Genomic DNA, 26955 nt, shown 5'->3' with positions numbered 1-26955 from the left:
GTTAGAAACTCTCTTCCAAGCCACATATTCTGAAAACCAGTTCAGTTGACATTCCCTGCACCCTTGAAGTCAGGTGTTGGCAGCATCCTTCTTTCCTCACTCTTTGCACGTGAGACCAGGGTTTGGCGTCCCAGAAAGCAGGCAGGCCAGCATACCTTGCTGTCCTCTCCCTGCTTCTCGCCAGCTTAACGCTTTTCATCCAGCTCTGTTCTTTTCCACAGCTGAGTCCAGTCTTCAGGTCACTCTGGGGACTGGGAGGCTTAGAAGGAAAGAGTCACTGGCTGAGTGTGTCGTTTCCCAGACAGGGCTTTCCTGGGGATGAACGCTGCCGGGTGTGAGGGCTGCACCTGCCCCACAGCCACGCTCCAAGCACGCATCACTGTGGTGCTCAGACAAAGGGCAGCTCTTCCACTCTCAATGGGGGGAAAAGGTAAAAGAGAACCGGAAGGCTTTGTCACGAGAACATGTTTGGTCTAATGAGAGAAGATTGCTTTAACCATGCATGTCCTCTGTACTGGGGCCTGATCAGATGAGTGGGGGCAGGTGATACGGAGAGACCCCAGCCATCCTTTGGAGGCCGATTGATGTGAGCCGAGGGGATTTGAGGATAGTGTAGCCTTGTGGTTAAGGCTGTAGGTTTTATCTAGGGATGTTTGAAGGATGCCAAGCAGACCCTTGTGTGGTTGGTGTGGTATGAAAGGTGTATGCTCCCAAGAACCACAGCCATCAACACCCACATTAATAGCCTTCTCTCCCAGGGCTTCGTCAGAGCAGTGCCTTCTGTTAAGGTTGTGTTCTGCATTGCTCAGGACCTCATACACAGAAAGCGCTCGATATATTCACATTGGGCTTCCCTGGTGGCTCCCCAGTAAAGAATCTGTCTGCAATGCATGAGACTCGGGTTCCACCCTGGGGTTGGGAGGATCCGCTGGAGAAGGGAAAGGCAACCCACTCCAGTATTTCTTGCCTGGGAAATCCCATGGACAGAGGAGCCTGGTGGGCTACAGTTCATGGGGTCACAAGAGTTGGACACGACTTATCGACTGCACAACAACTCACACTGAATGAGCTGCACATAGCTCATTGGTTGGAATACTCGTTCACTGCAGTCCTCCATGGACCCCAAAGCTGGTGTCTGTTTCCTTTCACACGACCTCACCAGATCTTCTCCAAACATTATCACCTAAGTTCTTCCTTATTCTGCCTTAACCAGAAGGTTCACAGGCTGAGGTTTCCCTCAGCCACACCTGGACCCGATCAATTTCCTAGGTCTCAGTTTCCAAGAATTGCCCTTCCCCAAACCTCGTTGCCTGGTCGGCTACCCACGAAATGGCCTCTGGTTTCTCATCGTCCTGTCGGCACCCTCATCCAGTGGGAGCCCCCCACTTCTCAGTGTTGTTAAGCTGAGGGGGGCTTGGCCGTCAAACAGACCACACAGTATAGCAGAGGTGGTGACTTCTTGCCAGAGAAGAATTGGAGCAATTGGGGTGGAGACCTGCGGTTCTTCTAAAGAGCACAGAAGAGTGATGCAATCGTGAGTGGCAGTAAACGGTACTCTGCCCAACTAGAAAGTCAGCTTGGGAACGGGTTAGGAGAATGTTCTTAATTGGGTTGGAATTTGGCCTGACTTGGGATTTTATTGACCATCAGTCATCAATTCAAGATCTTTTTCAGAAGTGACTCCCTGGTTTTCTTCTTATTGTCCTGCCTGAGTTTCCTGAAGTCAGCACTTATTGCTTTTACAAAGTTAAGAAGAAAAATGCCATTGAAATAGAAGCGAGAACGTCACATCATTTGTTGCATTGTATAGCACGGCATGTGATCCCGTCTTCCCCCATCTGTTTGTTTTTCAATTAATTCAGGGTAAAGGCTGTTTGTGCTCAAGGCTTAAGGACCTTAGCTGCTTGCATTGGAATCTGTGAATTTTGTCCGAATTGATAGCTCTCTGCTATTCATGACAGCTTTTATTTATTTATTTTATAAGAAGCTGCTTACACGCAGGCAGATTTTCAAACTGGCCGTGTATCATTCAGGATAAACAGCTTGCTAGTAAGTGCATAATGGGGATATGGATTTACTGTAGGGGTCTTGAGTATTTTTTATAGGCATTGTTTTAGGTCAGTGGGAGGCAGAGATGAAAGGATGTTTCAAGATAAGCCCTGTGAGTAATTTTGTGTTGCAGTGAGGACTTGAGATGGAGGGGATTGGCTTTGGCATTCATGCTCTGTCCTGCTGCAGAAAGCGTCCTGGAGCAGAATGTGCTGCCCAGCACGCATCGGCAGGACAGGGGCTCTCACTTTGGCTTGGATTTGGGAATCAAGCATGTGGTGAGTCTAACGTTAGACAGTCAGTTCTCACCCTCCCCCAGTGCCCTATCTTTCTTGTGTCCCTCTTTGTGTGCACCAAGTCTCCCCCCACACCCCGCCTCCTTTCTATTGTGCTCTCTCTCCGAGCAGTTGTTTAATTTATTTCTTGGCTGCTTATCTTTTTATTAATCAGATCTTCTGCGGCGGCCAGGCTCTTCTCCCAGAGGCCTTGCCTCGGTCTTGTGATGCACACTCACCAGTTAGGATGGTTCTGTGTCTTAGACGCACATGTGGGCTTCTGTTGGTAGTAAATGCAACCTGGAGGATAAAATCGTTATCGGGAAAACCGAATTCCTCTTGCCTGATTGTGACAATATTGTGTCTTGGGCCCAGCGGCACCCAGAGTGAGACACTTAAGTCATGTTGCCTTTTGGAAATTTTGAGGATGTGGAAAGGCGTGAATTTTAAGTCCTCCTGGGAGATTCAGGTTGCAAATATTAATGGGAAGGAGCTGTTACAAGTGGTCGTGAAGACTGGAACGGTTTAAAGAGGGAGCCTGGATGCTCCATCTCTAATTTCTTTTGTGATCTTGGACCATTCAAACCAGTGGAAAGAATATTTTTACTAAGCACTGACATAGCTTTCTTGTGTCTTATTGCTCATCTTTAAAAGAGGGACTGAATAATTCTAAGTTCTCTCCAGCTCTAAAATGCTAAGCAAATATCCAGTGGTTACGTGGATTCAGATGCAGTTGAGGATGTGTAGACTTTCTAAGAAAAACCAGTGTACTGGTTGACTTGAAATAAATAATCCATAAAAAGAATCTTAGAACAGTATAGCTAATGTGTTGTATAATACTGCTGCTGCTGCTGCTGCTAAGTTGCTTCAGTCGTGTCCGACTCTGTGCGACCCCATAGATGGCAGCCCACCAGGCTTCCCTGTCCCTGGGATTCTCCAGGCAAGGACACTGGAGTGGGTTGCCATTTCCTTCTCCAATGCATGAAAATGAAAAGTGAAAGTGAAGTCGCTCAGTCATGTCCGACTCTTCTCGACCCCATGGACTGCAGCCTACTGGGCTCCTCTGTCCACAGAGTTTTCCAGGCAGGAGTACTGGAGTGGGGTGCCATTGCTACTACTGATAATAGCCACATATGCTATGCTATGCTATGCTAAGTCGCTTCAGTCATGTCTGACTCTGTGCAACCCCATAGACAGCAGCCCACCAGGCTCCCCCGTCCCTGGGATTCTCCAGGCAAGAACACTGAAGTGGGTTGCCGTTTCCCTCTCCAATGCGTGAAAGTGAAGTCGCCCTGTCGTGCCCGACTCTTAGCGACCCCATGAACTGCAGCCTACCAGGCTCCTCCGTCCATGGGATTTTCCAGGCAAGAGTACTGGAGTGGGGTGCCATTGCCTTCTCTGAGCCACATATAGTGAACACTTATGTGTGAGACATCAGCCTAATTTTTTTTGAATTTATTAATCTACCTAACAACCCTATGAGGTAAGTGCTGTTATTGGCCCATTTTATAGATGCATTAAACTAAGGTGCAGGGAAGTTAGATAACTTATAAGATCACAGATTGGTAAGTGATACAGCTGGGATTCAAATCCAGACAGGCTGACTCCAAGCCCAGCCTCTTCACCAGCATACCCTATTGCCGCTATGGTTCTTTCATTAAGAGTATGTCACATAAGACCTCTGGCGTAATTTCCCAGCCCTCAAATAGCTTCGAGGAGCTTCGGGCCCTCTTTCATGGCAGTGAGAAGAAATGCCACGAAGTTGTTCTGAAATCCTTATCTTGTGGATGGCAGGCAGGGAGAGACAACAGGCCCCTCAGTGTGGCGCCCAGAAGAGACCTAAGAAAGTGGACCACAGATGGGGATCTCCTGTTGTTCTTTCCCAAGTTTCAGTTCATCACTTACACTAAGACGCTAATCTTTCTCCAACACCACTGCCACTCAGCAACTAACTTGAGCAATAGTTCGGGTTGCCTGCGGGGCCCATCCCTCCCATCTGGGTGCTGCTCCACCCTTGCCCAAATTCAGTTTTAGTCTTCACTACTCTCCAGGGCATTCCCCTCTCCACTCCCACGGCAAGCCTGTGTCCTCACAGACCCCACGCCCCGGCTCATTCCCACTCCCCTCTCTTTGCCCTGGTTGTTCCTCCTGTCTGGAATGTCTTCCCTTCTACACTCTGCCTGTCCAAACCCAATTATGCCCTCCACAAAGCCTTCTTCAACTCTCAGATATTCCATCCTGGGAACCTTTGGTGTTATTTTCTTATCGGCAATTGGGCACTTACTTATGTTGATTTATAATTTTCATTTTGCTTTCCAAGCTGTATTATAAGCCCTTTGAAGGAAGGGAACAGGACTGAAAATGTAGATGACTCTGTTTTTGTTCAGGTGGGACTCTGACCAGTCCTAATTTGGTTTCTGGAACTTCCATTTTAATTTCCCTGATTAAGGCTAATTAGGCACACAGATCGGCTCATCAGCCCCCAGACCTAAATCCAGCAAGTCTTTTTGTTGTTGTTTAGTCTCTGAGTCATTTCCAACTCTTTGCGACCACGTGAACCATAGCCTGCCAGGCTCTTCTGTCCATGGGATTTCTCAGGCAAGGATACTGGAGTGGGTTGCCATTTCTTCCTCCAGGGGATCTTCTCAACCCAGGGATGGAACTCGCATCTCCTGCATTGGCAGGTGGATTCTTTACCACTGAGCCACCTGGAAAGCAACAGGGCTGTTTAAGAGAAAGGAAAATGAGCCCTATTTCATTCAGCCAATAATAGGCTCCTGAAATTCATTACCATAAAAAAGAAAATATGTGGAAAATTATAAATCATTAATGACAGTCACCTGTTTCTACTAAGAGACGCTAGGGTAACTTTGGGGCTTCTGTTGATGACAGAATTCATGGGTGTATTGAACCAGGTATGATACATTTCATCCTGCCAACAATGATTAGTGGTAGCTTTATAAACAGAGTGTTAAGAAGGATTCTGAGGCTTTGTTTGCTTGTTGCGTCTGTCGAGGCCGTCATGAAATACTCTCTACTTTCCTTGAACTCTGACTCCCTTCAAATAGAAGCAGAAGAAAGGAGCTGCCAGAGCATATACCCTGGAGCCCATCGTCAGAGTCTATATAGGATGCAAGATCTTGCCTCCCCCTCCCACTTTGGTCTATTTTAAGCCAGAAATAGCCAGAGGATATCCGAGAGCTCTGTTCAGAATGTCAGGAGCCAGAAGTGAAGTGGTTGTTGCTTCCTTATAATAGCAGATGACTTACACAGAGCCATCCACGGGGCACTCCCACCCTACTCAGCTGCTCAGCCACCGGGTTGCCCGGCACGTACTCCTCCCCCTCGATGGCTATGGTAAATGATACCTCTCACAAGACTCTTCCTAGGTGGGTCCTGGCTGCTGGCTGCCACCAGCACTCACACAGGGCAGAGCTCACTTCCTTGTGGCCCTAACCCTAGGGAAACTAACTCCAGAGATTCCTTTAAAATATATATTTTCTGGGACTTCCCTCATGGTCCAGTGGTTAAGTATCCATCTGCCAATGCAGGGGACGTGAATTCGATCCCTGGTCCAGGAAGATCCAATGTGACGCGGGACAGCTAAGCCCATGTGCCACAACTACTGAGCCAGCGACTACTGAAGCCCACGAGCCTAGAACCCGTGCTTTGCAACAAGAGAAGCCACTGCAGTGAGAAGCCCGTGCACTGCAACTAGAGAAAGGCTGTGCAAGGCCATGAACACCCAGTGCAGCCAAAAATAATGTTTTTACTGCATAGTTTCTTAGAAGGGGCTCAGGCCTTCACCTGAAATGGCCTGAATGGTTTGTTAACACTGGAGCTGAGGAGGTGATAGCACCAAAAAATGCTGTATTGTTTTGCTCAAGCCCTATGGTTTCCAAATAGCCGTCATCAGAACCACCTGGAGGGCTTATTGATCTACAAAATTGCTGGGCTCCACCCCTGAGCTTCTGACTAGTTAGGGTTAGTGTAGGACCCCCAGATTTGTATTTCTTAATAGTTCTCAGGTGATGCTCCTGATACGCGCCTGGTCCAGAGACCAGACTTTAAGAACTGCTGCTCAAGGTAAAGGCTTCCCAGGTGGCTCAGCAGTAGGGAATCCGCCTGCCAATGCAGGAGATGCAGTTTCCATCCCTGGGTTGGAAGATCCTGGAGGAGGAAATGGCAACCCACTCTGGTATTTTTGTCTGGAAAATCCCATGGACAAAGGAGCCTGGCTGGCTTCGGTTCATGGGATCACAAAGAGTCGGACACGACTGATAACTGATCATGCACGAGTTCAAGGTAAAACCTTGCAACATTGGTTGGTAGCTAAATTGGGAGGCAGACTTTTTTAGGTGGTCTTTGCCTTATCTTTTTCCCCCTGGGTTTCTAAGTAGATAAAATATTTTTAAAAGTATATACTATATGCTTGTGGTCCAAAATAAATCAAATGATGCACATAGGCTTATAATAAAAAGTGATCTTTCTCTGTCTCTTCCCAAGAGATACCACTTTTAAGTTTTGTGACCTTTTTCTTTTTTTAAATTCTGGTAATTATATCCATATCTCTAAATTAATATATGTTCCTGCTACTCATTCTCTATCAGTCCTTTTTCAATATTATTTATTGCTTTTCTGCTAAGATAGATGATGATTTAGCTCACTTAAACTGACCTTGCTACGGACTTCCCTGATGGTCCAGTGGATAAAGCTCTGCCTTCCAATGTAGGGGGCACAGGTTTGATCCCTGGTGGGGGAACTAAGGTCCCACATGCCATGGGGTGCAGCCAAAATTAAAAAAAAAAAACAACCAACTCCCCAGTCTTACCTCACCTTCCTGGTTCCTTTCATAAGATTGTACCACTTATTTATGGATCTCTTGATCACATTTTTAGCTTTAAATAACATGCTTGTACCTTTACTTGTCCTCTGATGAAGACTTTTTGTGATTTGAGAATGTTGGTATCTTCCTACTCAGCCCTTCAGTTCTCTATCCCCTGCCCATCCTATTTTCTGTACCGTTTACTTTGTCGAAGTTGATCATATTTATATTCTGTTATATGACTGTGATTCATGCTTTGTGTGTAGTTGAAAATCTGTAATTTTGTTCAGGGCAAATCCAGGTTGTATCTTATAATTTTCTGGACAGCTTTTTGTTTTTCCTGAAGTTAGTACCTGCCCTTTTTTTCTTGTATTATTTATGACCTCAATACTACCCCAACTCAGTTCAGTCAGGCATTCAACTGAGTTTCCCTCTTTCTTCTCTCTCTCTTTTTTTTTTTAAAAATTTAAAAATTTTTTGGCTGCACCACACAACTTGTGGGAACTAAGTTCCTTGACCAGGGATTGACCCTGAGCCCTTGGCAGTGAAAGCTCGGAGTCCTAACCACGGGACTGCCAGGGAAGTCCTCTGAGTTTCCCCTTTTACCTTGGAGAGTCCCCCTTTCCTGGGACTTCCCGGTCCTTCAGTATGGACTGGTTATTCTCTGAATCTGCTACACAGCTGTCATTCTGGAACTTAGTTGGATTTCCAATTGGATTTTAACTCCAGTCACTGATTGAGTCCAAGCCTTTTTTTTTTTTTTCCTCTCTTTGTGGCCCAGATAGCAATTATGAGTGTTGTTACCAAGGAGATCTTAAAGAACAAAATGCATTTTTCGAGAGCAGAGCTTTAAAATTTAGTACGTGAGTTCAACACAGGTTAAGTGTAAATGAGAATCAGCTGTCTTTGGATTAAACAGTACTATACAGGTTTTTTTTTTTTTTTTTTTAAGAAGATTAAAAACGGAAGTATAGCAGAGATTCCAAATGCTGGCCGCTTTCAGAACAGCCCAGCAGTTTTCCAGTTTGGACTTAATCTCCTCTGACTGGGTCAGCCTGGAATCAGGGCTGTCTCCTGAGGTTGAGGGGGTACATAGTATGGTGGGAGATAGTAGATGAAGATTTGACCCAAGACCTGAGTTGAAATCTTGCCTTTCACCCCTGTTAGCTAGTTGATCTCCCTTATAGTACAGACAATAAACTCAGACTTCCTGGAATATTGGAGAGACTCAATAAACCAAAGGACACTCGAGCACACTGGAAAACTGAGATGTTCTGTATGCACAGGCTGTCACTATGAAATTGTGATCACCTGTCGGATCTTGCTGCAGGAGCAGAACCCTGCAAAGACTGAGAGTGGGAGAAGATTAAATTAACGTTTAACGCACAATCAAGTCACATTTACACTAAATTGGAAACATTTAATAATATGAACCAACATTTACTGCAGAAGCCACCAAGTCAAATGCCAGTATGGGCCTGGCCAGTGAGATGGGGTGAATTGGGCCATGGTGGGTACCCAAAATGGAGGCACACAGCTCATCCAAGAGTTTGGATGGCAACACTCACCTCCAGCTGATGTTGCCCTGCAAGAATGAGGTTGGCTTTTTGAAACTGAAAGTCTGGATTTTTATGTGAAACCAGCTAGGTTCTACATGCTACTAGCCAGTTTAAATTTTTTCTCAACGTTGAGTAAGCTAAACAAAACACACGTCCAGTTCATCAATTTAAGGTCTCTGGTTTACTGTATGGGGATTAAATGTAACTTGCAGACATAAAAATTATTCTGAATTCCACACTTTGCTGATGATAGTGTTTGTTTTCTGCTAGTTTGGCGATAACTGTACGAATTTACACTATTCCCCGATACCTTTTTTCAAGAGAATTGAGAATAATGTTGAGCCAGACATGGCTAGAATGGATCCTTTAGAACCGAGAGAGAAACCTCCCTCTAGATTACTATTCATCTAATAATCTGCACTTTGGGGCGTGTTGGTTTGGCCACTTACCAATACACCTTATCCAGCTTTAGGTCTCCATCTTATGCACAGGATTCCATGGAGAAAATCTCATAGACTGATTTCCTTGTGAAGTCACATATGCCAGGTGTAACCTCTCTTTTCTCAAACTGCCACTCTTACTTTTGAAGTAAAATAGGAAGTTAAATGTCACTTTTTTTTTTAAAGTGGTGCTGGGCCATTAGGGCTTCCCTCGTGGCTCAGCGGTAAAGAATCTGCCTGCAATGCAGGAGACACAGGAGACATGGGTTCGATCCCTGGGTCAGGAAGATCCCTTGGAGGAGGGCATGGCAACCCACTCCAGTATTCTTGCCTGGAAAATTCCATGGACAGAGGCGCCTGGAGGGCTGCAGTCCATGAGCCACAAAGAGTTGGACACAACTGAAGCGACTTAGCATACATGCACGGGCCATTAGGATTCCCACTTCTGCACTCTATACCTTTGGGTAGCACTTTATTTGCAGGACACTGTCATCGGCATCCACATTAGTTCCTGAGAGCAGTCCTGTGAAGATGATGGTGTTTCCAGATTTCTGGTCACAGTCTGCTTGAAACTTGCAGGCAGTAGTTTTCCTTTATCTCCAGTTATCTTCTCTCTCTCAAAATTACCACCAGCTCAGTTTCTCAGAGGAGTTGCCTTTGTTAACACAAGCCTCTTGGCTGGTGAGATTCTAGATAGAAGAAGGAACATGAAGTGCAGACTTGAGTCATTGAAGGACAGCTAGTGAGGAGGTGGAAGGGGCTATCTCTAGGTGATTTTGTAAAAAATAATTTATTTTTAATTGGAGGATGATTACTTTACAATATTGTGTTACTACCACCAGATATCAACATGAATCAGCCATAGATATAATCGGGAGGGAAGTATGTCCCCCACCCTCCTGAACATCCTTCCCACCTTCCACTGCATCCCACCCTCTAGGTTATCACAGAGCACCAGAGTTGAGCTCCCTGTGTCATACAGTAAATTTCCACTGGCTCTTTAATTTTACATATGGCAGTGTATATGTTTCAGTAATACTCTCTCAATTCATCCCACCCTCTCCTTCCCGCCCTGTGTGCACAAGTCTGTTTGCTATGTCTGTGTCTCCATTGTTGCCCTGTGAATAGGACCATTTTTCTAGATTCCGTATATATGCGTTAATATACAGTATTTGTCTTTCTCTTTCTGACTTATTTCACTTTGTGTAATAGGCTCATCCACCTCATTAGAACTGAGTTAAATGCGTTCCTTTTTATGGCCAAGTAATATTCTATATTGTATATGTACCATGATTTCTTTATCCGTTCATCTGTCGATGGGCATCCTAGGTGGTATTTTGAAATTAGCTTCACCCTCTTAACTTTCAGCCTGTTTCTGAAAAGGACCTCCCTCTGTTCTCTGCTCCTAGGAGCCCGGTGCCCTCTATGCAAAGCTTCCCACATAAGAACCCCCGCCTTTCTGCCAGATCAACCCAGCCCCTCTGACTGCCTTATGCTTCTTTTACATCCTGTCCCTGTACCCCTTCTAGCTCTCCATCAGATCACCCATTCATCTTCAGCAGGGCAGGGTGAAGTCATTATAAACCATTTCCCTGGCTGCATTGGGTGGGAAGATGGACAAGTGTATTTAACAGCAGTTGCTTTTATTATCTACAATCAATCATGTTCTCCAAATTCTAAGAAAAGTGGAATGTGCTGTTAATAAAAGAGAGGAAAGGGTGGCGTTTGGGGATGGGAATCATGTAGTTAGTATATACCTTGCATTTGCAGATCTAACAATGCTCTGATTTTTCAAGAGTTTTCAGCAATCTCAAAGGTTCTTGACAGGTAGTAATTTTTCCTGAGACACAGATTTGACTTGCAAACTCAGTTGTAACTCTCAACTAATTAAAACTCCTGTTGTGAAAAATGGCCCTTTCAAAAAGAATATCAGCTGCTCATATTAAAAATGTTAGGAAAGAAAAAGCAAAGATATCTAAAGAAGGGATAGGTCTTGGCCAGGAGGGGGAAAAAAAAGAGTTTGGGGTAAATGAAAAACTAGAATGATAAATTTTGCTGTGCTGGGAATAAGTCCACTGTCTACTGTACTTCATAGAGAAACAAGGAACGTTTTCCCAGTTGCTTGAGCCAGGACAACATTTTTTCTGGTGAGATAGTTTTGGAGAAAGTTGAAAAGGGAGTTAACTTGCAGTGGGAGGTGAGACATTTGAAAAAAAAAAAGGCAGGGAAAAGCCAGAAGCCTCTGCAATCCTTTCTGTATTTATGTGTTTGGGGATTTATGAAGCTGTCTGGATGTTCTCCGGAATGTCAGGGCTCCACTGGAGCTCTGTCACTGGATGTATTCAGGCAGGTGCTGCACGGCCAGCTGTTAAGAGTACTGTGAAGGAAATTCCTGTGTTTGGTTCCTAGGAGGCGTGATTCTTTGAGGTTTAACTTTCTGTCCCTTTTCCACTCCATCTTTATATACACACAGACACACAGACACACACACACACACACGTGTGTGTGTGTGTGTGTTACCAGCCAGGGACAGTCAGTGTTGAACTGAAAACTGAAGTTCAGTTTATGGTTGGTTGGTCCTTGCACCAGAATATGCTGGCTGCTCTCAGAGTGAACTTCAAAGCCTGCAGTTCCTTCACCTTCCCATCTCTGTTTTAGAATCTCCTCCCACTACCACACCTTCCACCTCCCATCTTCTGATCACCCAAAATTGCCACCTAGACCTGTCTCTCAGCTCTATAAAACTCTGGCTCCGGTCTGATGGGCTGTCTTTTCTAGTTATAGGAGTTTAGCAGATGAAGTAGTTGACATTGAAAGGATGAATGAGGCTTGGTCTTTAAATGTTTGAACTTTAAAATTAAATGACGCTTGATGGTTGCGAGGGAGGTGGTTGCTGGGTGAGCTGGGGCGGGGGTCTGGATATGGTGGTGGGGATGGGTGTGTTAGTGTTTTGTTTTTTTTTTTTTCTAATATTTGTTTATTTTTGTGCACTGGGTCTTAGTTGTAGCATGCGGGAGCTTTAGTTGAGGCATGTAGGATCTAGTTCCCTGACGAGGGATCAAACCTCGGCCCCCTGCATTGGGGGTGCAGAGTCTTAGCCACTGGACCACCAGGGGAGTCTCTAATGGGCATGGAGTTTCACTTTGGGAAGGTGGAAAAGATCTGGAGATGAATGGTGGTGACGGTTGCAGAACAATGTGAATGTACTTAATGTCACAGAATTATATATGGTAAAATGGTGAGTTTTGTGGTATGTATACTTTACCAGGATAAAAAAATAATTAAAAAAATTGAATGAGGGACTTCTGTGGTGGTCCAGTGGCTGACTCTGTGCTCCCAATGCAGGGGGCCCAGGTTTGGTCTCTGGTCAGGGAACTAGATCCCACATGCTGCAGACCCAGTGCAGCCAAATAAATAAATATAAATAAAAAATATATTTTTTTAATTGAATGAGGTTTTCACAAAGAATATTGCATTAGTAATATGAGATCTTTAAGAGAATTTGGAAAATACAGAAGCACAAGAAAACAGAAACTGTAACTCTCTCTATGGCTAACATTTTGCCCTTTACTGGATTTGTATATCTTTCCAGCCGTTTTTCTGTGTAACTATAATTTTTATACAAAAGTGATACTAACCTATACACATTGCTTTGAAGTTTTCACTTACTATGTCACACATATGCTATGTCATCAAACATTCATCCACATAGCCTTAGTTTGAACAGTTGCTTGATATTCCATCATGCTGATCCCCAGATAAGGCTCTCTTCCCAGTATCGTATTTCTGCAGGAAGGGTGACCCCTTCCAGGGCCGAATGTGGCCTCTTGTCTAACGCTCAGAAATGAATTGTCTGAGGAGACACACATGTTGACAAAGCAAGAGACTTTATTGGGAAGGGGCGCCCGGGCAGTGGGGTGAGGGAACCCAAGAGAACTGCTCTGCCGCGTGGCTCACAGTCTCAGGTTGTATGGTAATGGGGTTAGTTTCCTGGTGGTCTCTGGCCAGTCATCTTGCTTGGCCCATATCTAGTCTAACGCAGGGTCCTTCCTGGTGGCACTCACATCTCTCAGCCAAGATGGATTCCAGCAAGAAGGATGCTGGGAGGTTGGTAGAGCATATTATGGGCTGGTTCTTGGGCCCCTCCCAGATTCTCCTGGTTTTTGACAGCAGGCCCGTGTTCCTTATGAGGACCTCTTGTTGCAAGATAGCAAGTGCCTGGCCAAGGTGGGTGATTTTGCTCGATGGTTCACTAGCAATATGCACTCTCGTTGTAATCTAGGTATTTAGTACCACTTTTCAGAGCTTATAATATATATAGTTTGGAGATTAGTTCATGTCTGTCTGCTTACGGGAGTATAAACTCCATGAGGATACGTACCACGCTTACTCCGCTGCTGCTGCTGCGTCGCTTCAGTCGTGTCCGACTCTGTGCGACCCCATAGGCGGCAGCCCACCAGGCTCCCCCGTCCCTGGGATTCTCCAGGCAAGAACACTGGAGTGGGTTGCCATTGCCTTCTCCAATGCATGCAAGTGAAAACTGAAAGTGAAGTCGCTCAGTCGTGCCCGACTCTAGCGACCCCATGGACTGCAGCCCACCAGGCCACTTTATCCCGAGTGCCTGGCTCATTGTAGGTCTGCAGACTGAAAGTGAATAATATGTTGCTGGACATGTCATTTTCTGATTTTTGTTCAGGGATTATCTGTAAAAGCTCCTTCGCCTATAGATAAAACTTTGTACAAATCTGTAATTGTTTTCTTATGAAAATTTCCCATAATTTGAATGGTTTGTGTTTCTTTCTGATACAATAATACATACTCTGTGTAGAGTTTCAGAAAACATAGAAAAGAATAAAGGAAAACACAAAGCTCACCCCCTCCCCAGTCCTTTTTCTGGGCTCTGGAATTAGTAGCATGAGGACCATGGTCTGTTCCTTCAGAGGTTTGGAATTGCCTGTGAACCTGTCTGAGCCCATTGCCTTTTGGGGCAGGTGGTAATTTGACAAGAATGTATAGATATTCTGCAATTATTACTACATTTAAGTTTTTTACTTCTTTGGTGAGTTTTGGTCTTTTATGTTTTCCTCAGAGTATTTCATCCAGATGAGCTATTAATTGGTGGAATTCTGAGGACATATTTTGTAATCAAGGTTCTCACCCATTACCAGCCTGCGAGGAAGTAACTAGCATTGCAGGCCCCAGGTAAAAGTGAGGCCTCCGAGAAACCGCATTTCTGGGGAGAGGGGCACCAAAGGGCAGGGTTATGTGAAATGCACTCTATGCAGGAACCTGAGAATCTCTTGGAAGGAGCTGCCAGAGTGTTTCAAAATTTTCTGTTGTATGCAGCAACGGCCAGGAACCTTTGTCTCCTTAATGACCCTGGCCTTGCTGAGGGTCTCTTTAGAGCTGAATAGCTGCAGCCTTTCACCAGATAAAGTCAATTTGTCCTTCAGGAACATTACTGAGCTGCAGGCCAGCCTCCCTCACTCACCTGGAAATGATGATATTAGCGTTTACCTAGTTCATGTGAGGATTAAATGAGATGTTGCCTGTAAAAGGCTTAGCGCTCACTAATGGTGAAGGTGTAAAAGCACCCCTGGGGGATATAATCTGGCTGGATAAAGCCAGAGCCCTTGGGGGGCCCACTGCGTGCAGGAAGACTGGCTGACGGGGAAAGGAGCAGCTCTCTGCCTGAGGAGGAAGCCACACTGCTGAGCAGACTAAGTGCGGGCTAAAGAGGGGGTGGCTGCAGGCAGCTGTAGGAGGGGCGATCCAGACAGCAGAGATGGCCTGACAGCGGGCAAGGGCTCAGCACGGCGTGCTCCGGGCAGCAGAGGGCCTGCCGCTGGGGGCAGCGGTGGTGATGCCAGCTGGACAGGCAGTCTGGGGCTGTATCATGAAAGCCAAGGAGTTGCTGCTTATTTCCTCATAGCAGTTAGGTGGGGGCCACTGAGAATTTTCAAGCAGAGAAATGGTATGATCACAATTGTGGTTTAGAAAGATTGAGCATGAGAGAGAGGCTCAAGGCTGGATTTCTTTCTTGGACCCAGGTGGTCTCTTGGACCACCTTAGTAGGTGGTCGTGGTTTGTAAGGTGAGAAGTCCCGGGCTGGTGGGATAGTGGTGGCAAGGAAGGTAGAACAGGAGAAGTCTGGAGGAATTTACAAATAGTGGTATCAGAGGTTTTTTTGGTGTTTTTGTTGTCATTTTTGTTTGTTTGTTTTGGTTGTGCCATGCAGCTTGTGGGATTTTTAGTTCCCTGACCGGGCATGGAACCTGGGGTCTTGGCGGGGAAGGCATGGAGTCCTAACCACTTGACCACCAGGGTTGGAGAGGAGCAGGGAGGAGGTGAGCAGAGCTCAGGCCGTGGGAAGTCACACACAGCACCTTGTAAGAACGGAGTCTTCTTCCATCTCTCTTGCTCTTAGCTCCCAAATTAACCCCCTCCCCATCTTTCATTGGCTTCCCTGGTGGCTCACATGGTAAAGAATCTACCTGCAATGCAGGAGACCTGGATTTGATCCCTGGGTTGGGAAGATCCCCTGGAGGAGGGCATGGCAACCCACTCCAGTATTCTCGTCTGGGAAATCCCCATGCACAGAAGAGCCTGGCAGGCTGCATCCATGGGATCGCAAAGAGTCAGATGTGAACAAGCGACTAAGCACAGCACAGCACCATCCACCATCTTTTGAGCTGACTAGATCTTGTGTTAAGCTCTTGCTTTGAGAATGTACCCCTTTGATTTTATTTTATGGCCTCATCCCATTTCTGACTAATGATTCTTACACTTGGAATCAATGTCCACAAAGACAGGGTTAGCCCATTTATCTTTACCATTATGGTCATAGGGACCCACTTAAAATGGGTTTATGAGAACTGTGCCCTACGGAAGGTTTGAAGCAGGGAGCTGCATTGATAATGATGTCGTCAGACTATATAAGAAATACAGAGGAAGAAGTGGGTTTGGGGAAAGCAATGGCCTCAGTTTAGACATGCTGAGTTTAAGGCTCCCTTGAGATAACCAGGTGGAGACAGCAGGCAAAAGAGGCCAGAAGGGAGGGGCCAGGTGAGGAAGGAATGAGCAGTCATCAGCACTCCAGGCATGGTCCAGGCTGTGGGGCAGATGAGCTCCTCTTTGGGGAGTGGGTAGGAGAAAGCCAAGGATGGAACCAGCAGTTCTGGCATTTTAGGGGCAGGCAGAGGGGCTGGTGTAGGAGACTCAGAAGAGCAAAGCACCAAAGCAAAACAGCCATGAGAAGCAAGTGAAGAGCTTTTCGGAAGAGTTGGAGAGCAGTGGTTTCAGATCACAGAGTGGACTGGAAACCCGACCATGGATTTGCCATTAGAAGTTATCAGTGACCTTGCTGAGTGCTGACTCTGTAGAATTCCCAGGGCACCTATGGGGAGTCCAAAAGCAAGCTAGGGTAAGGAAGAGGAGACGGTAAGTCAAAAAGGATGGTGCCAAGGAAGAGGAAGAGAGCGGTGGCTTGAGGCTAAATGGCTAGTTTCTTGGATGACAGTGACCAGAGTCAGGTCAGAGTCAGCTGGTAGGTTGAAGAGAAGTGGGAGTGTAAAGGAAAATTCTCCCCTGTTCGTGCCAGTCACTATCTCAGTGCTTTACATATGTGTGTCCTCCTCCATCTCCACTACATGCATGAAGGTGCTCTTCTCACAAAGAGGTGAAATAACTTAACGGTCACAGGGCATGGAAGTGGTGGGTTTGGGATAACAACCAGAGCGCAGCTGGAAGAGTTGGTTGTGGGAGGTGGGGCACCATCTTCTGAGACTGGATGCCCTCTGCTTTCGTGGTGAAGATGAGACAAGACTGTTGAGAACAGAAGACCTGGTAAACTTTTGAGCAGCTGCTGGGGCCCCCAGGAAGGGAGCTAGAGGAGAATCACTGAAAGCATTTCTGAGATGTAGAATCCTCCCGATGCCACTGAAGGGGAGAACTGGAGGATGGATTAGCAAGGAGAAGTAAATCAAGAGCAAGCTGAGGCTGTATTGATATAGTAGATGCTACCAATGGAAATGTAATTGATGAGACTGACCCCTGGGATATAGGCTAGCCAGTACGTCAGTCTGGGTAAGGGTGGAGAACCTGAGAGAGCACGGCAGCTCTGGAGGGAGCTGGTGAGGGCTTGTCACTTGGGGGCAGAGATTGCGGGGTGGGGAGCTGGACCCTGGGACTGGGAATGTTGGAAGAATTGGCATAAGAGACAATGCCAAGCCCAGGCAGGCCTGACTTGCATCAGGGCCAAGGGATTTGTGCAGGTGCTCTGCTGAGTTGTGAATTCAAATTCCAGTGAGGCCTAGGTGTCCTCAGGTATCCCTGGCTGAGAGGGTAGTCGTGTGGGCATGTTGGCTCATTGGGCTGAATCTGAACAATCATAAGATGTCAGATTGCCCAAGGCCAAAGAGGTAGCTCACTGTTGAGATGAAGGAATGGGAAGCAGGATTTCTGAGTTCTCAACTTTGGATTTGGGAGTATTGGGGGGTGTTAAAGATTCAGGATGTTGTCATCCTAAATGAATGGAAGTAAATGTCCCTAGCATGGAGGATGTTATGGGACTGGGTGGGCAGTCTTGATGGGTGATGGAGAGTTAGGATGCCCATGTGTGTTGAAGCCTGGAGATGAGTGAATGTCAGTTTGTAGGGTGGGCAGAGGCAGGTATAGACAGATGAGCTCAGAGATCACTGTGGTCTGCTAAGAGTGAGTGGTGGGTATTCCCAGGTGTTTCCTGAGGACCATTTTACATCTAGTTGGATTTTCTGAATTCTGTCCAACATTATTTTCCCAACTGTTTCTTGCCTTCAGAGGTATGCACTACCAGATAAATGTTGCTTCATGCTGTTCTCTCTCCCATCTAAGGACCAAGTGAGATGAAAGCAGGGCTTTCAACAATTAAGAGCTGGAGGATAGAGATTCTGTAACCTGCAGTAAGAGTAGGTGTGTGGGGAAAAAATGGGGCTTCCCTGGTGGCTCAGATAGTAAAGAATCTGTCTGCAATGCAGGAGACCTGGCTTTGATCCCTGGGTCGAGAAGATCCCTTGGAGAAGGGAATACTCCAATATTCTTGCCTGGAAAATTCCATGAACAGGGGAAACTGGCGGGTTACAGTCCATGGGGTCACAAAGAATCAGATACGACCGAGCAACTAACGCTTTCACTTTCATGAAAAAGAATTTGACTCATTCTTCAGAAAACTGGCTGTAGTAATTTAACTTCAGTCGTGCTGAGATTATAGAGGTTTTTCATTGTTGTTATAACAATACTCACATTTAACAGCATTGTGGGATTGAGGAATTATCACACTACATTGAAAGAACTTTGTAACAAAGCCTGTTTGATTGAAATAATTACCCCAGAAACTTGATTTAATTTATTGTATTATCTAAATCTTAAATTCACCAAGAGTTCCACCAGACCTTTTTAAAGTCAAGAAACTGAGACCATAGGTCTTCAGAACTGAAGTGAATTATGGACTCAGTAGCCAAACAAATATTGGAGTTATGAGCTCCCTGAGTCGAGTTCACAAAGGAAATAAAATGCTGTGATGAAACTCGCTGATACATCTTGGGCTCCTCCAGTTTCCTTTTCGATCCTCCTTCCTTTTGCCTCCAATCTGAATGTTACAAAGGAAAATAACCTTAATCAAGACCAGATCCCTTTGGGCCCAGGGGTCTGTGGCTCTGTCTCCGGTGCAGAGGACTGGGCCTCTCACAGACTCATTTGTCATTGCATGATTGATTACAGAAGGAAAGGCTCTGTTGTCTTGGGAGAGGTGATACTGAATTTTCTGGGTTGTTTTAGTTTGGGGTACTTCTAGTCGGATAACGTTATAGGTAGTTTTGGTGTTTCACTTCGTCCATATACTTAATGAGTCTCTGTTTTGTGGTCTGTCCTGGGCCATGTGCCTTCCATAATGTAGGAGCTCAGTAAACAATTTATTGTTATCCATTAGGGGTTCTGTCCACAAAATCGATTACAAAACACATTATTTTTCTTCACTAATGAGCTCTGTGCTTTGTTTGGGATGTTCTCTCCTCCCTTTCCCATCCTGCTCATCCTCTGAAACTCCATTTTGCCATCATCTCAGCAAAGCTTTGCTAGAAAGAGCTGCTCCCTCCCATTGCTCCCATGGTGTACTTTGTACCCGTGTCCTGTTGAGCTGGAAGCAGAGATTTACCTCCAGGAGTTGAACCAGACAGGAGTGTCCGCAGGGCGTGGGTAGCCAGAATTGGGCTGAGATGGTGAAGTGGGTCTGAGCCATGTTCCTGAGGCGACAAGCCAAGGCATGCAGAGGTACCGATGCTAATAAGTTCAAGGAGTAGGTGAGAAATTTAAAAATGGGGCACGAAGACAAGGGTCAGGAAGGAGGTGGCAGCATGGCCAGAGGACTGGGAGCAGGTTGACGAGGAGCAAGGAGGATCTGGGACAGGTGGCACAAGCGACAAGGGGGCACCTGTGACTTGGCTTTTGATTCATGAGTGAGAGAGTCCCAGACCCAGAACACTTCATTCTTTTGTTCACAGAAGAATAAGCTGTCTCACTGGAGGCAAAATCTATTTGATTTGTATCTTCAACATGTGTAGTGGAACAGGATACAGAGTGTCTGATAAATGTGAGTAATGAATGAAGATGAAAACCTGTGGAAAATATCTGCCTTCTCATAACTGCCTGCCTTAGAAAATTTCTAAGGAGGAGATCTAATGTAAAGCCTGGTGACTATAGTTAATACTAGTGTACTGCTTGCTTAAAATTTAGTAAAAGAGTAGATGTTTAAATGTTCTCACCACATGTGTAGGGTCATAGATGTGTTAATTAGTTTAATTATGGTACAGGTCATAATATATATGTATAGAAAATCACTACATTGTATACTTTAATATATAAAACTTTAATTTGTCAGTTGTTCCTCAATGAAGTTGGAGGAAAAAGAAGTACAGTGAAACACCAAAAAAAAAAAAGAAAGGAAGAAGTTAAGGTGGTGATTGACCTAGAGGCCTGTTGGCTGCTGTAACTTACAAGGGTGCGTAATATTAAAGCTGTCAGTACTTTGCGATAATTTCAGAACTCCAAGATCACTCTCCCATCTTCTCTTCCTTCCCCTATAACATTCACTTCTGGGCCACAGGGATCCCTGGAATCCCTGAAAACTGAAGAATTTTGATTCCTTGGGTATTTACAGTAACTAATCCAGCTGGGATGTATTTTTACTACCAGGAGGTACTATCATTTAACTATGTTCTGAAATTGTAATGTTAAAGTTTTGGGATATGTTTATGCAGATTTTTACTCTGCTTATTTAGCTTAGTAAGTTTGGAATTTAATATATTAATGTTACTTAAAGCAAGAGATTTGATCTTTAAGCATTTTAAAAGCCCCCTTCCAAGGAAAATTATATTAAAAATAACTTTGTTTACAGCAGGAAGAAATAGAATAAAAGGGATCCTGAGCCACAGGAACCTGAAAGCTCGTCACTCCGTGTGGTTTTTCCTATTTGATAACCGTGCTTTCTGGAATATGCAATTTTCTGCTTCCATCTCTGTTGTCGGCATGCCAGGATTTCCAGCAAAGTGGGCCCAGTGTTTTGCTGGAGGTTACTTTTCCTTGGAAGCAATTCAAATAAAATCATCATTCTGTTTCTCCCTTTTCATTTGGCTAAAACAATGCTTTGGCAGCTAGACAGGAGCTCTTAAGAGCTTCAGTATTTTTCTCCCAATCTTTGCCTTTCAAGAAGTGCCTTTTCCCCAGTGTGGTTTAAAACTGAGCCTAGAAACAAAAGCACAGAACTGATTGCTTGGAGACCAAAACTCTAGGGAGGGGAAAAGACCTAGAGGAGAAACACTGAAAGTTCCAGCTCTGCCCGCTGTGCGTGGCTGCCCATTTCAGTATGGTATGTCCTGGTCTCTGAGAGCTGTCACCCTGGCTTTGTTGGGCCTGCCACCATGCCAAGTTCCCAGCCCCACCATACTCTTGTTGGTCGGGTGCTTTCTTTGTTCCTGCACCCAAACTGGTAGCATTATACTATGTATTAATCCGTTTTCACTTTACCCTTCTTAGAAACAGTTCCTAGAGGTCATCCAGAATTTTACCTTTTTATATTCTGAAGTTTCTGATCATAATCCCACTTATTTATTCTCCCCTATATTGGGAGCCCAGAGTCCTAGCCACTGGACCACCAGGGAAGTCTCAATCATTATTTTTGAACTATCGCACTTGTATAGACATTAATGTGGTACCATCATGTTCAAATTGCAAGAACAAATAGAATGATGTTAAAACCTTCTCTGAATTTGGGAGGGCACACCATTCTTATTAATGTTCTTGCCATAATGTAAGTGACTTTAAGATAGTGTAGGTGAAAAGAAGAACCATTTTTATTTTTTTTCTGCTTCATTTTACTGAACAGGATAAGAGGAAGGTGCCAGGAGAGAAATAGTTTTCTGAGCACATCTGTCCTCTCTTCATTGCCTGGGGACTTTGTAGGTAGTTGAAGAACCTGCCTCATTGTCATTTTTTCCTGGTCTTGGGTAGGGCCATAGTCTCTCTGGGAAATTGACCAAATCTCCTTTCTTTGCCCATTGAACTGGGTGTCGTGTGGAAGAGTCTCTGCTGTGACTAGGCAGGGGTCAAAATCTTCATCTGTAATCACTTCTGTTCTGAAGCAACTAAGCCGAGACATCTTTTACTGGAGGCAAAAAGGGTGCTTGGACTCTAGGAAACTGACAAGCATATGGACTTTGCAAACAAAAGAAGAAAATGTGCCTTTCCAGGGATCTGCAGATGCTCTTCCCGTGAAATTACGTCACTGGGTGCTGGCATGGTTTGGTTACCAGCTATTTGCGCCTCCAAATTCTCCCAAATTCAAGGAAAGGATTTTTGGTGACTGTTAATTTTTCTACTCTGACTTCACTTCTTATGGAAGGAAGTTAGCATATACTTGTGTTCAGAAAGTTAAGCTAAATTTTATTGGTGAATATAAAAGAGATGAATATCATATAAAACTTCTGTGTGGTTCAAAATACCAGAAACGAGATCTAAATGACAAGCCATAGACTGGAAAAGGATATTTCCAACACAGACAACTGAGGAAAGGGCCATTTCCCGCCCTGCTTCATGCATAATGAGCTCTTAAAATCAATTTGACTTCAGTTTAAACAGAGAAGGAAATGGCAACCCACTCCAGTATTCTTGCCTGAAAAATCCCATGGACAGAGGAGCCTGGTAGGCTATAGTCCATAGGGTTGCAAAGAGTTGGACATGACTGAGCGACTTCACTTCACTCACTTTAAACAGAGAAAGAAATATAAACATGTTTATAAACATGAAAAAATGCTCAGTTCCACTTATGACAGAAATGCAATTGGTAAAATGCGGTACATCACTAGTTGGTTGGCAAAAAGAAAATTTGATAACTTATGGTGTTGGACGGAGAAGGCAATGGCACCCCACTCCAGTACTCTTGCCTGGAAAATCCATGGACAGAGGAGCCTGGTAGGCTGCAGTCCATGGGGTCGCTAAGAGTCGGACACGACTGAGCGACTTCACTTTCACTTTTCATTTTCATGCATTGGAGAAGGAAATGGCAACCCACTCCAGTATTCTTGCCTGGAGAATCCCAGGGACGGCGGAGCCTGGTGGGCTGCTGTCTATGGGGTCACACAGAGTCGGACACAACTGAAGTGACTTAGCATTATGGTGTTGGAAAGGCGCAGAGAAGCAGGCACTGACACATGTAAACTGATACCATTTCTTTGGCAGTGTCACTCAACACATATGAAACCTCTGACCTCCTGATTCAGTTTCTAGGAATTTATCCAATAGAATTTACAAAGATAAACAAAGATGAGATGGTTGGATGGCATCACCGACTTGATGAACATGAGTTTGAGCAAGGTCCGGGAGTTGGTGATGGACAGGGAAGCCTGGCGTGCTGCAGTCCATGGGGTGGCAAAGAGTGCAACATGACTGAGCAACTGAACTGAAACAAAGATGTCTTCATTGTAGCAATATTAGCTCCAATGTGAAACAGTGTAAATGCCTGTGAGTAAAGAACTAAGTAAATCATGATGTTTCATCTCCACAGCAGAATACTGACTGTTCAGTCATTGAAAAGATTTGTAGTTGGTGCTGCATAGAATGTGCTTATAGTTAGCTTCTGTGCCCAGTGTCAGTTTCCTGACTCTTGACTCCAAATTTACTCTTCTTGCCTGATCTATGAAAATGGTTCTGATCCTTTTATTTATTTTTGGCTGCACTGGGCCTTTGTTGTCACGCACCGGCTCTTTGTTGGTGTGTGTGGGCTTTCTCTAGTTGTGACGAGTTGGGGCTACTCTCTAGTTGCCAAATGCAGGACTCTCATTGCCATGGCTTCGCTTGTGGAGCACAGGCTCTAGAGTGTGCGGGGTTCGGTAGTCACATCTCTGGAATGCATGCTCAGTAGTTGTGGCCATGGGCTTAGTTGTCCCATGGCATGTGAGATCTTCCTGCACCAGGGATCCAATCCATGTCCCCTGCATTGGCAGGCAGATTCTTAACCACTGGACCACCAGGCAAGTCCCAGTTCCGATCCTTTTGAATGATTTTTCTTTGCCAGCTGAGAAGTAGTATATTGATAACAGGCCCAGTTTCTAAAAACAAGGGAGTGGGGGAAAGATGATATTTATGCTTATTTAAATATACATATGCCTGAACATCCTCTAGAAGTTACATGAGAAGGGGTTACCTCTCAGAATGAGACTGGAATCTGGGGGGTGAGAGACTCACGGGAAGGCTTTTTTTTTTTTTTTTTTTAAACCATGTGTGTGTTTTGTTTTTATAGAGAAAATGACAAAACTTTGGTCAGACATTAAAGGAAAAAAAACTTGCATTAATGGAGAAACAGACTAGCTGGAAATATGAAATATTGTAAAGATGTCATTTAATCAGAATAAATTTATAGGTTTAATGCAGTCATAGTAAAGAAAAAAAAAAAACACCCAAGTTGGAGGCAGGGCATGGTTTTTATTGTTAAGAAGCTTAGAGTACAGTTTGGGAGACAGAAACATAGTGTTCACCAAAAAATGCCTTGAACACTTACAAAGCAATATATCAAGCACAAAGCAATAAAATTGAATACATATGTATTGTGGGAACTTGGAGTCCTTTGAGAGAATAGACAGAATGGAGTTAATCAGCAAAGGATACTTTAAAAAAAAAAAAAGCTAAAAAAAGATAAGCTGTAACAAGAAGGAAAGACTTTCCTATATTCTCTCAAATGTAGGAAACTGGCCTTCCAAACAAAGGCTTTTGCATGGAGTGAGGGAGTTCTTTCTCTAGCATATTTTGTGTTGAGAAGACCTATGTGAGAAAGTCTATGAACTGTGCCCACAATTCTTGTTCTACTGCTGAATAAAGTGGCTCAAATGCCTCTACATTTTCACTTTTGAGTTTGCAAATGACTGAAAATTAAGTAATCAAGGACAGACGTGGGATTGGGTTGACCATGCATGGAGTACAATGACTTGAAGAATCTGGAAACAATACTGACCATATTTGTTGGCATTAATTCATCAAAGCAATAATACTGTATAGAGAAAGTTTTTTTTTTTTTTTTAAGTCATCAGTTCTGAGTATAGATTGCAACTGAACTCCAACTTGGAACTGATGATAAATTCTTTTTAAACACACACACACACACACACTATTATGCACTGGGAGCTTTAAAAAAAATTCCCGCAGTATTTGGAAGACATTTTATCATCTCTCTGTGCCAGTTATAAGATTAGAAGTTAAGCCATAGATTGATTTAGAAGATGTGACATGTTGCTCCAGCCGAGAAGTGGATAAAACTTTTAGTAGAAAAATGATTGCTTTTGTAGGCCTTCACGAAATCTTCACTGTGAACAGGTGAAACGACTTTTAAGATTTTTCTCCTGGCAAATATGATAGGAGTATTTCATGATGATCCTCTTATAATGTCCATAGGAGATAGAAACAGATATTAAAGGAGACCTTAACTTGCTAACATTTCTTAAGATATGTTATCTATTGTGTGCTATTTCTCATTAGTCTAGTTTATAAGCATCACTCACAGTGGTGCTTTAACTTTCATTTCCTTTGGAACACAAGTGTATAAAGCCTCCATTTTTCATCCTTTGAGAAACTTCCCAGAAATAAAGAAATGCTGTTTTTGTGAATCATCAGAGGTCACCATGGTTTCTGTGGCTTTATTTTTCTAATTAGTGTAGGTCTGTCAAAATGTTATATTGAGGCTTTATTCTAAAGCTTCTTCTGTTTGGTGTCACTGAAAAGTAAACACAAAATCCACACACAAAAAGTAAACATGAAATCTTTTCCTTGCCGAAAAACAGAAAATTGTAGACTTTCAAGAAGGATGGTTGGGTAATGTTTGGGTTTAGAAGCGTTTGTTGTGTCAAATTTTGCCATGTCTTATGAGATTATGACTGAGAAACAAAGATCAAAGAATTTTTTAAATCATTTCATTAATCTGTAACTTAAAAGTATATTGAGTTATATTATTCTTTTGCTAATTAGGACAGATTACTAGCAAGGGGTATATTTATTAAAAGTGCTAGTTTTGGTTTCCAGTTTTTTTTTAAAACACAAGGATCTCTTTTTAACATCAAAAGATAGAAGTTATCCTCACATAATAGAAGTTATACTTTTGACTTTTTGATCTGACAATTTTTGGTGCTCAGGTGCTTGGAAAACCTTTGAAATGACCCTGAGACCCTCCTCGAGGGGCCCTTGGCCCATGTTTGGGAACCACTGCCGTTCAGTTTTCAAATTTAACCATGACGGCTTCGGTCCAAAGAAGTAGAATATGGGTTTTTGAAACAGCCCAATTGAATCTAGAAGAGAAAAGTCAGGGGTCAGAACTGAAATGGTTCTTTCTTTGTTGTTCCTATTCTTAGCAAGCTCTGTGGAACAGGAGATTAAGACAGTAAAAGTTATTTTGATTGTATCTTATTCTCAGATCTTCACATCTTTTATGTCATAATGTTTACACCTTTTCTATCCGCACCTATAGGTGCAAAAGCTGGAATGCCTTTGATTTGGGGCTGCAGTGTTTATACTGGGGAGGCCTGGGGTCGCCTGGGAGGTGGAACAGAAATTACAGGCAGGCAGGCGAGGCTACTGCTGTCAGAGCAGTGGGTGCTGTGTCTGGCACCGCTGAGGGTCAGCTTTGATGTGCAGTTACTTCTACAAATGTGAAAACAACAAAACAGATTCAGCTGATTGCTGAATCAGGTAGGAGGGAACCTACTTTTCCTTTTTTTCTGCCACTCAGTATATTCTGGAACTATTTATGAAAGTGGAAGTGTCTGAAGATGTGTTCACATCCCCTTGAGGATGCTCCAGATCTGATATCTGGAAAAAGGTGCAGTTCGTTGTGGGATTTCCGTCTCCCACAGGACACTGTCATGTTAAAGGCTCTGAGCAGTAGAAGAACTTGCTGAACTTCATGTGGATCCAGGATTTCCCAAAAACTCATTTGGCCATGGTACTCCTGCTTATCCACCCACCCAACCCCCAAACATGAAATGCCTGGAAACATCATGCCGAGCACACTTTGGGAAAGGCTGATTTTATAAAAAATTTGGATTTTAGAAACCTCAGAAGCTGTAAGTATGTCTGAGCTGTACTGTGAGGATGCTGTTAGTAATGGTCTTTGACTATCTCCAGGTGAGGGGTCTGGTGTTTTCAGGGAAAGCATACCTCAGATGGCCTTTAGGAAAGCAAGGATTTGTTCTCTGCTTGCAGTGAATTCTCTAACACAAAACCTTTCTCTCATTTCT

General features: G+C 44.2%; 1 protein-coding gene and 1 long non-coding RNA gene across 3 annotated transcripts in view; both read left to right on the top strand.

Moving 5' to 3' along the window:
• NXN (nucleoredoxin) overlaps window positions 1-26955 on the top strand; it is a 161098-nt gene that overhangs the window by 43390 nt on the left and 90753 nt on the right. Inside the window, exon 1 of one of the 2 annotated variants that reach the window (XM_055577008.1) lies at window positions 6418-6629. The exons of the other annotated variant lie outside the window; for it this stretch is intronic. Within the exon in view, the coding sequence (XP_055432983.1) occupies window positions 6615-6629 (15 nt within the window). The 5' untranslated portion in view covers window positions 6418-6614. Of the gene's footprint in view, window positions 1-6417; window positions 6630-26955 lie in introns of those variants that run through there. 2 annotated transcript variants of the gene reach the window in all.
• The window catches only part of LOC129649521 (uncharacterized), a 30869-nt gene continuing 17841 nt past the window's right edge, over window positions 13928-26955 (top strand). Inside the window, exon 1 of the long non-coding RNA XR_008713140.1 lies at window positions 13928-14872. This is a non-coding gene — a long non-coding RNA (uncharacterized LOC129649521). The remainder of the gene's footprint in view (window positions 14873-26955) is intronic.

This window comes from Bubalus kerabau, chromosome 4, assembly GCF_029407905.1.
Source record: "Bubalus kerabau isolate K-KA32 ecotype Philippines breed swamp buffalo chromosome 4, PCC_UOA_SB_1v2, whole genome shotgun sequence".
Classification (NCBI taxonomy): Eukaryota; Metazoa; Chordata; class Mammalia; order Artiodactyla; family Bovidae; genus Bubalus; species Bubalus kerabau.
This window is presented reverse-complemented; position numbering and strand designations above follow the sequence as displayed.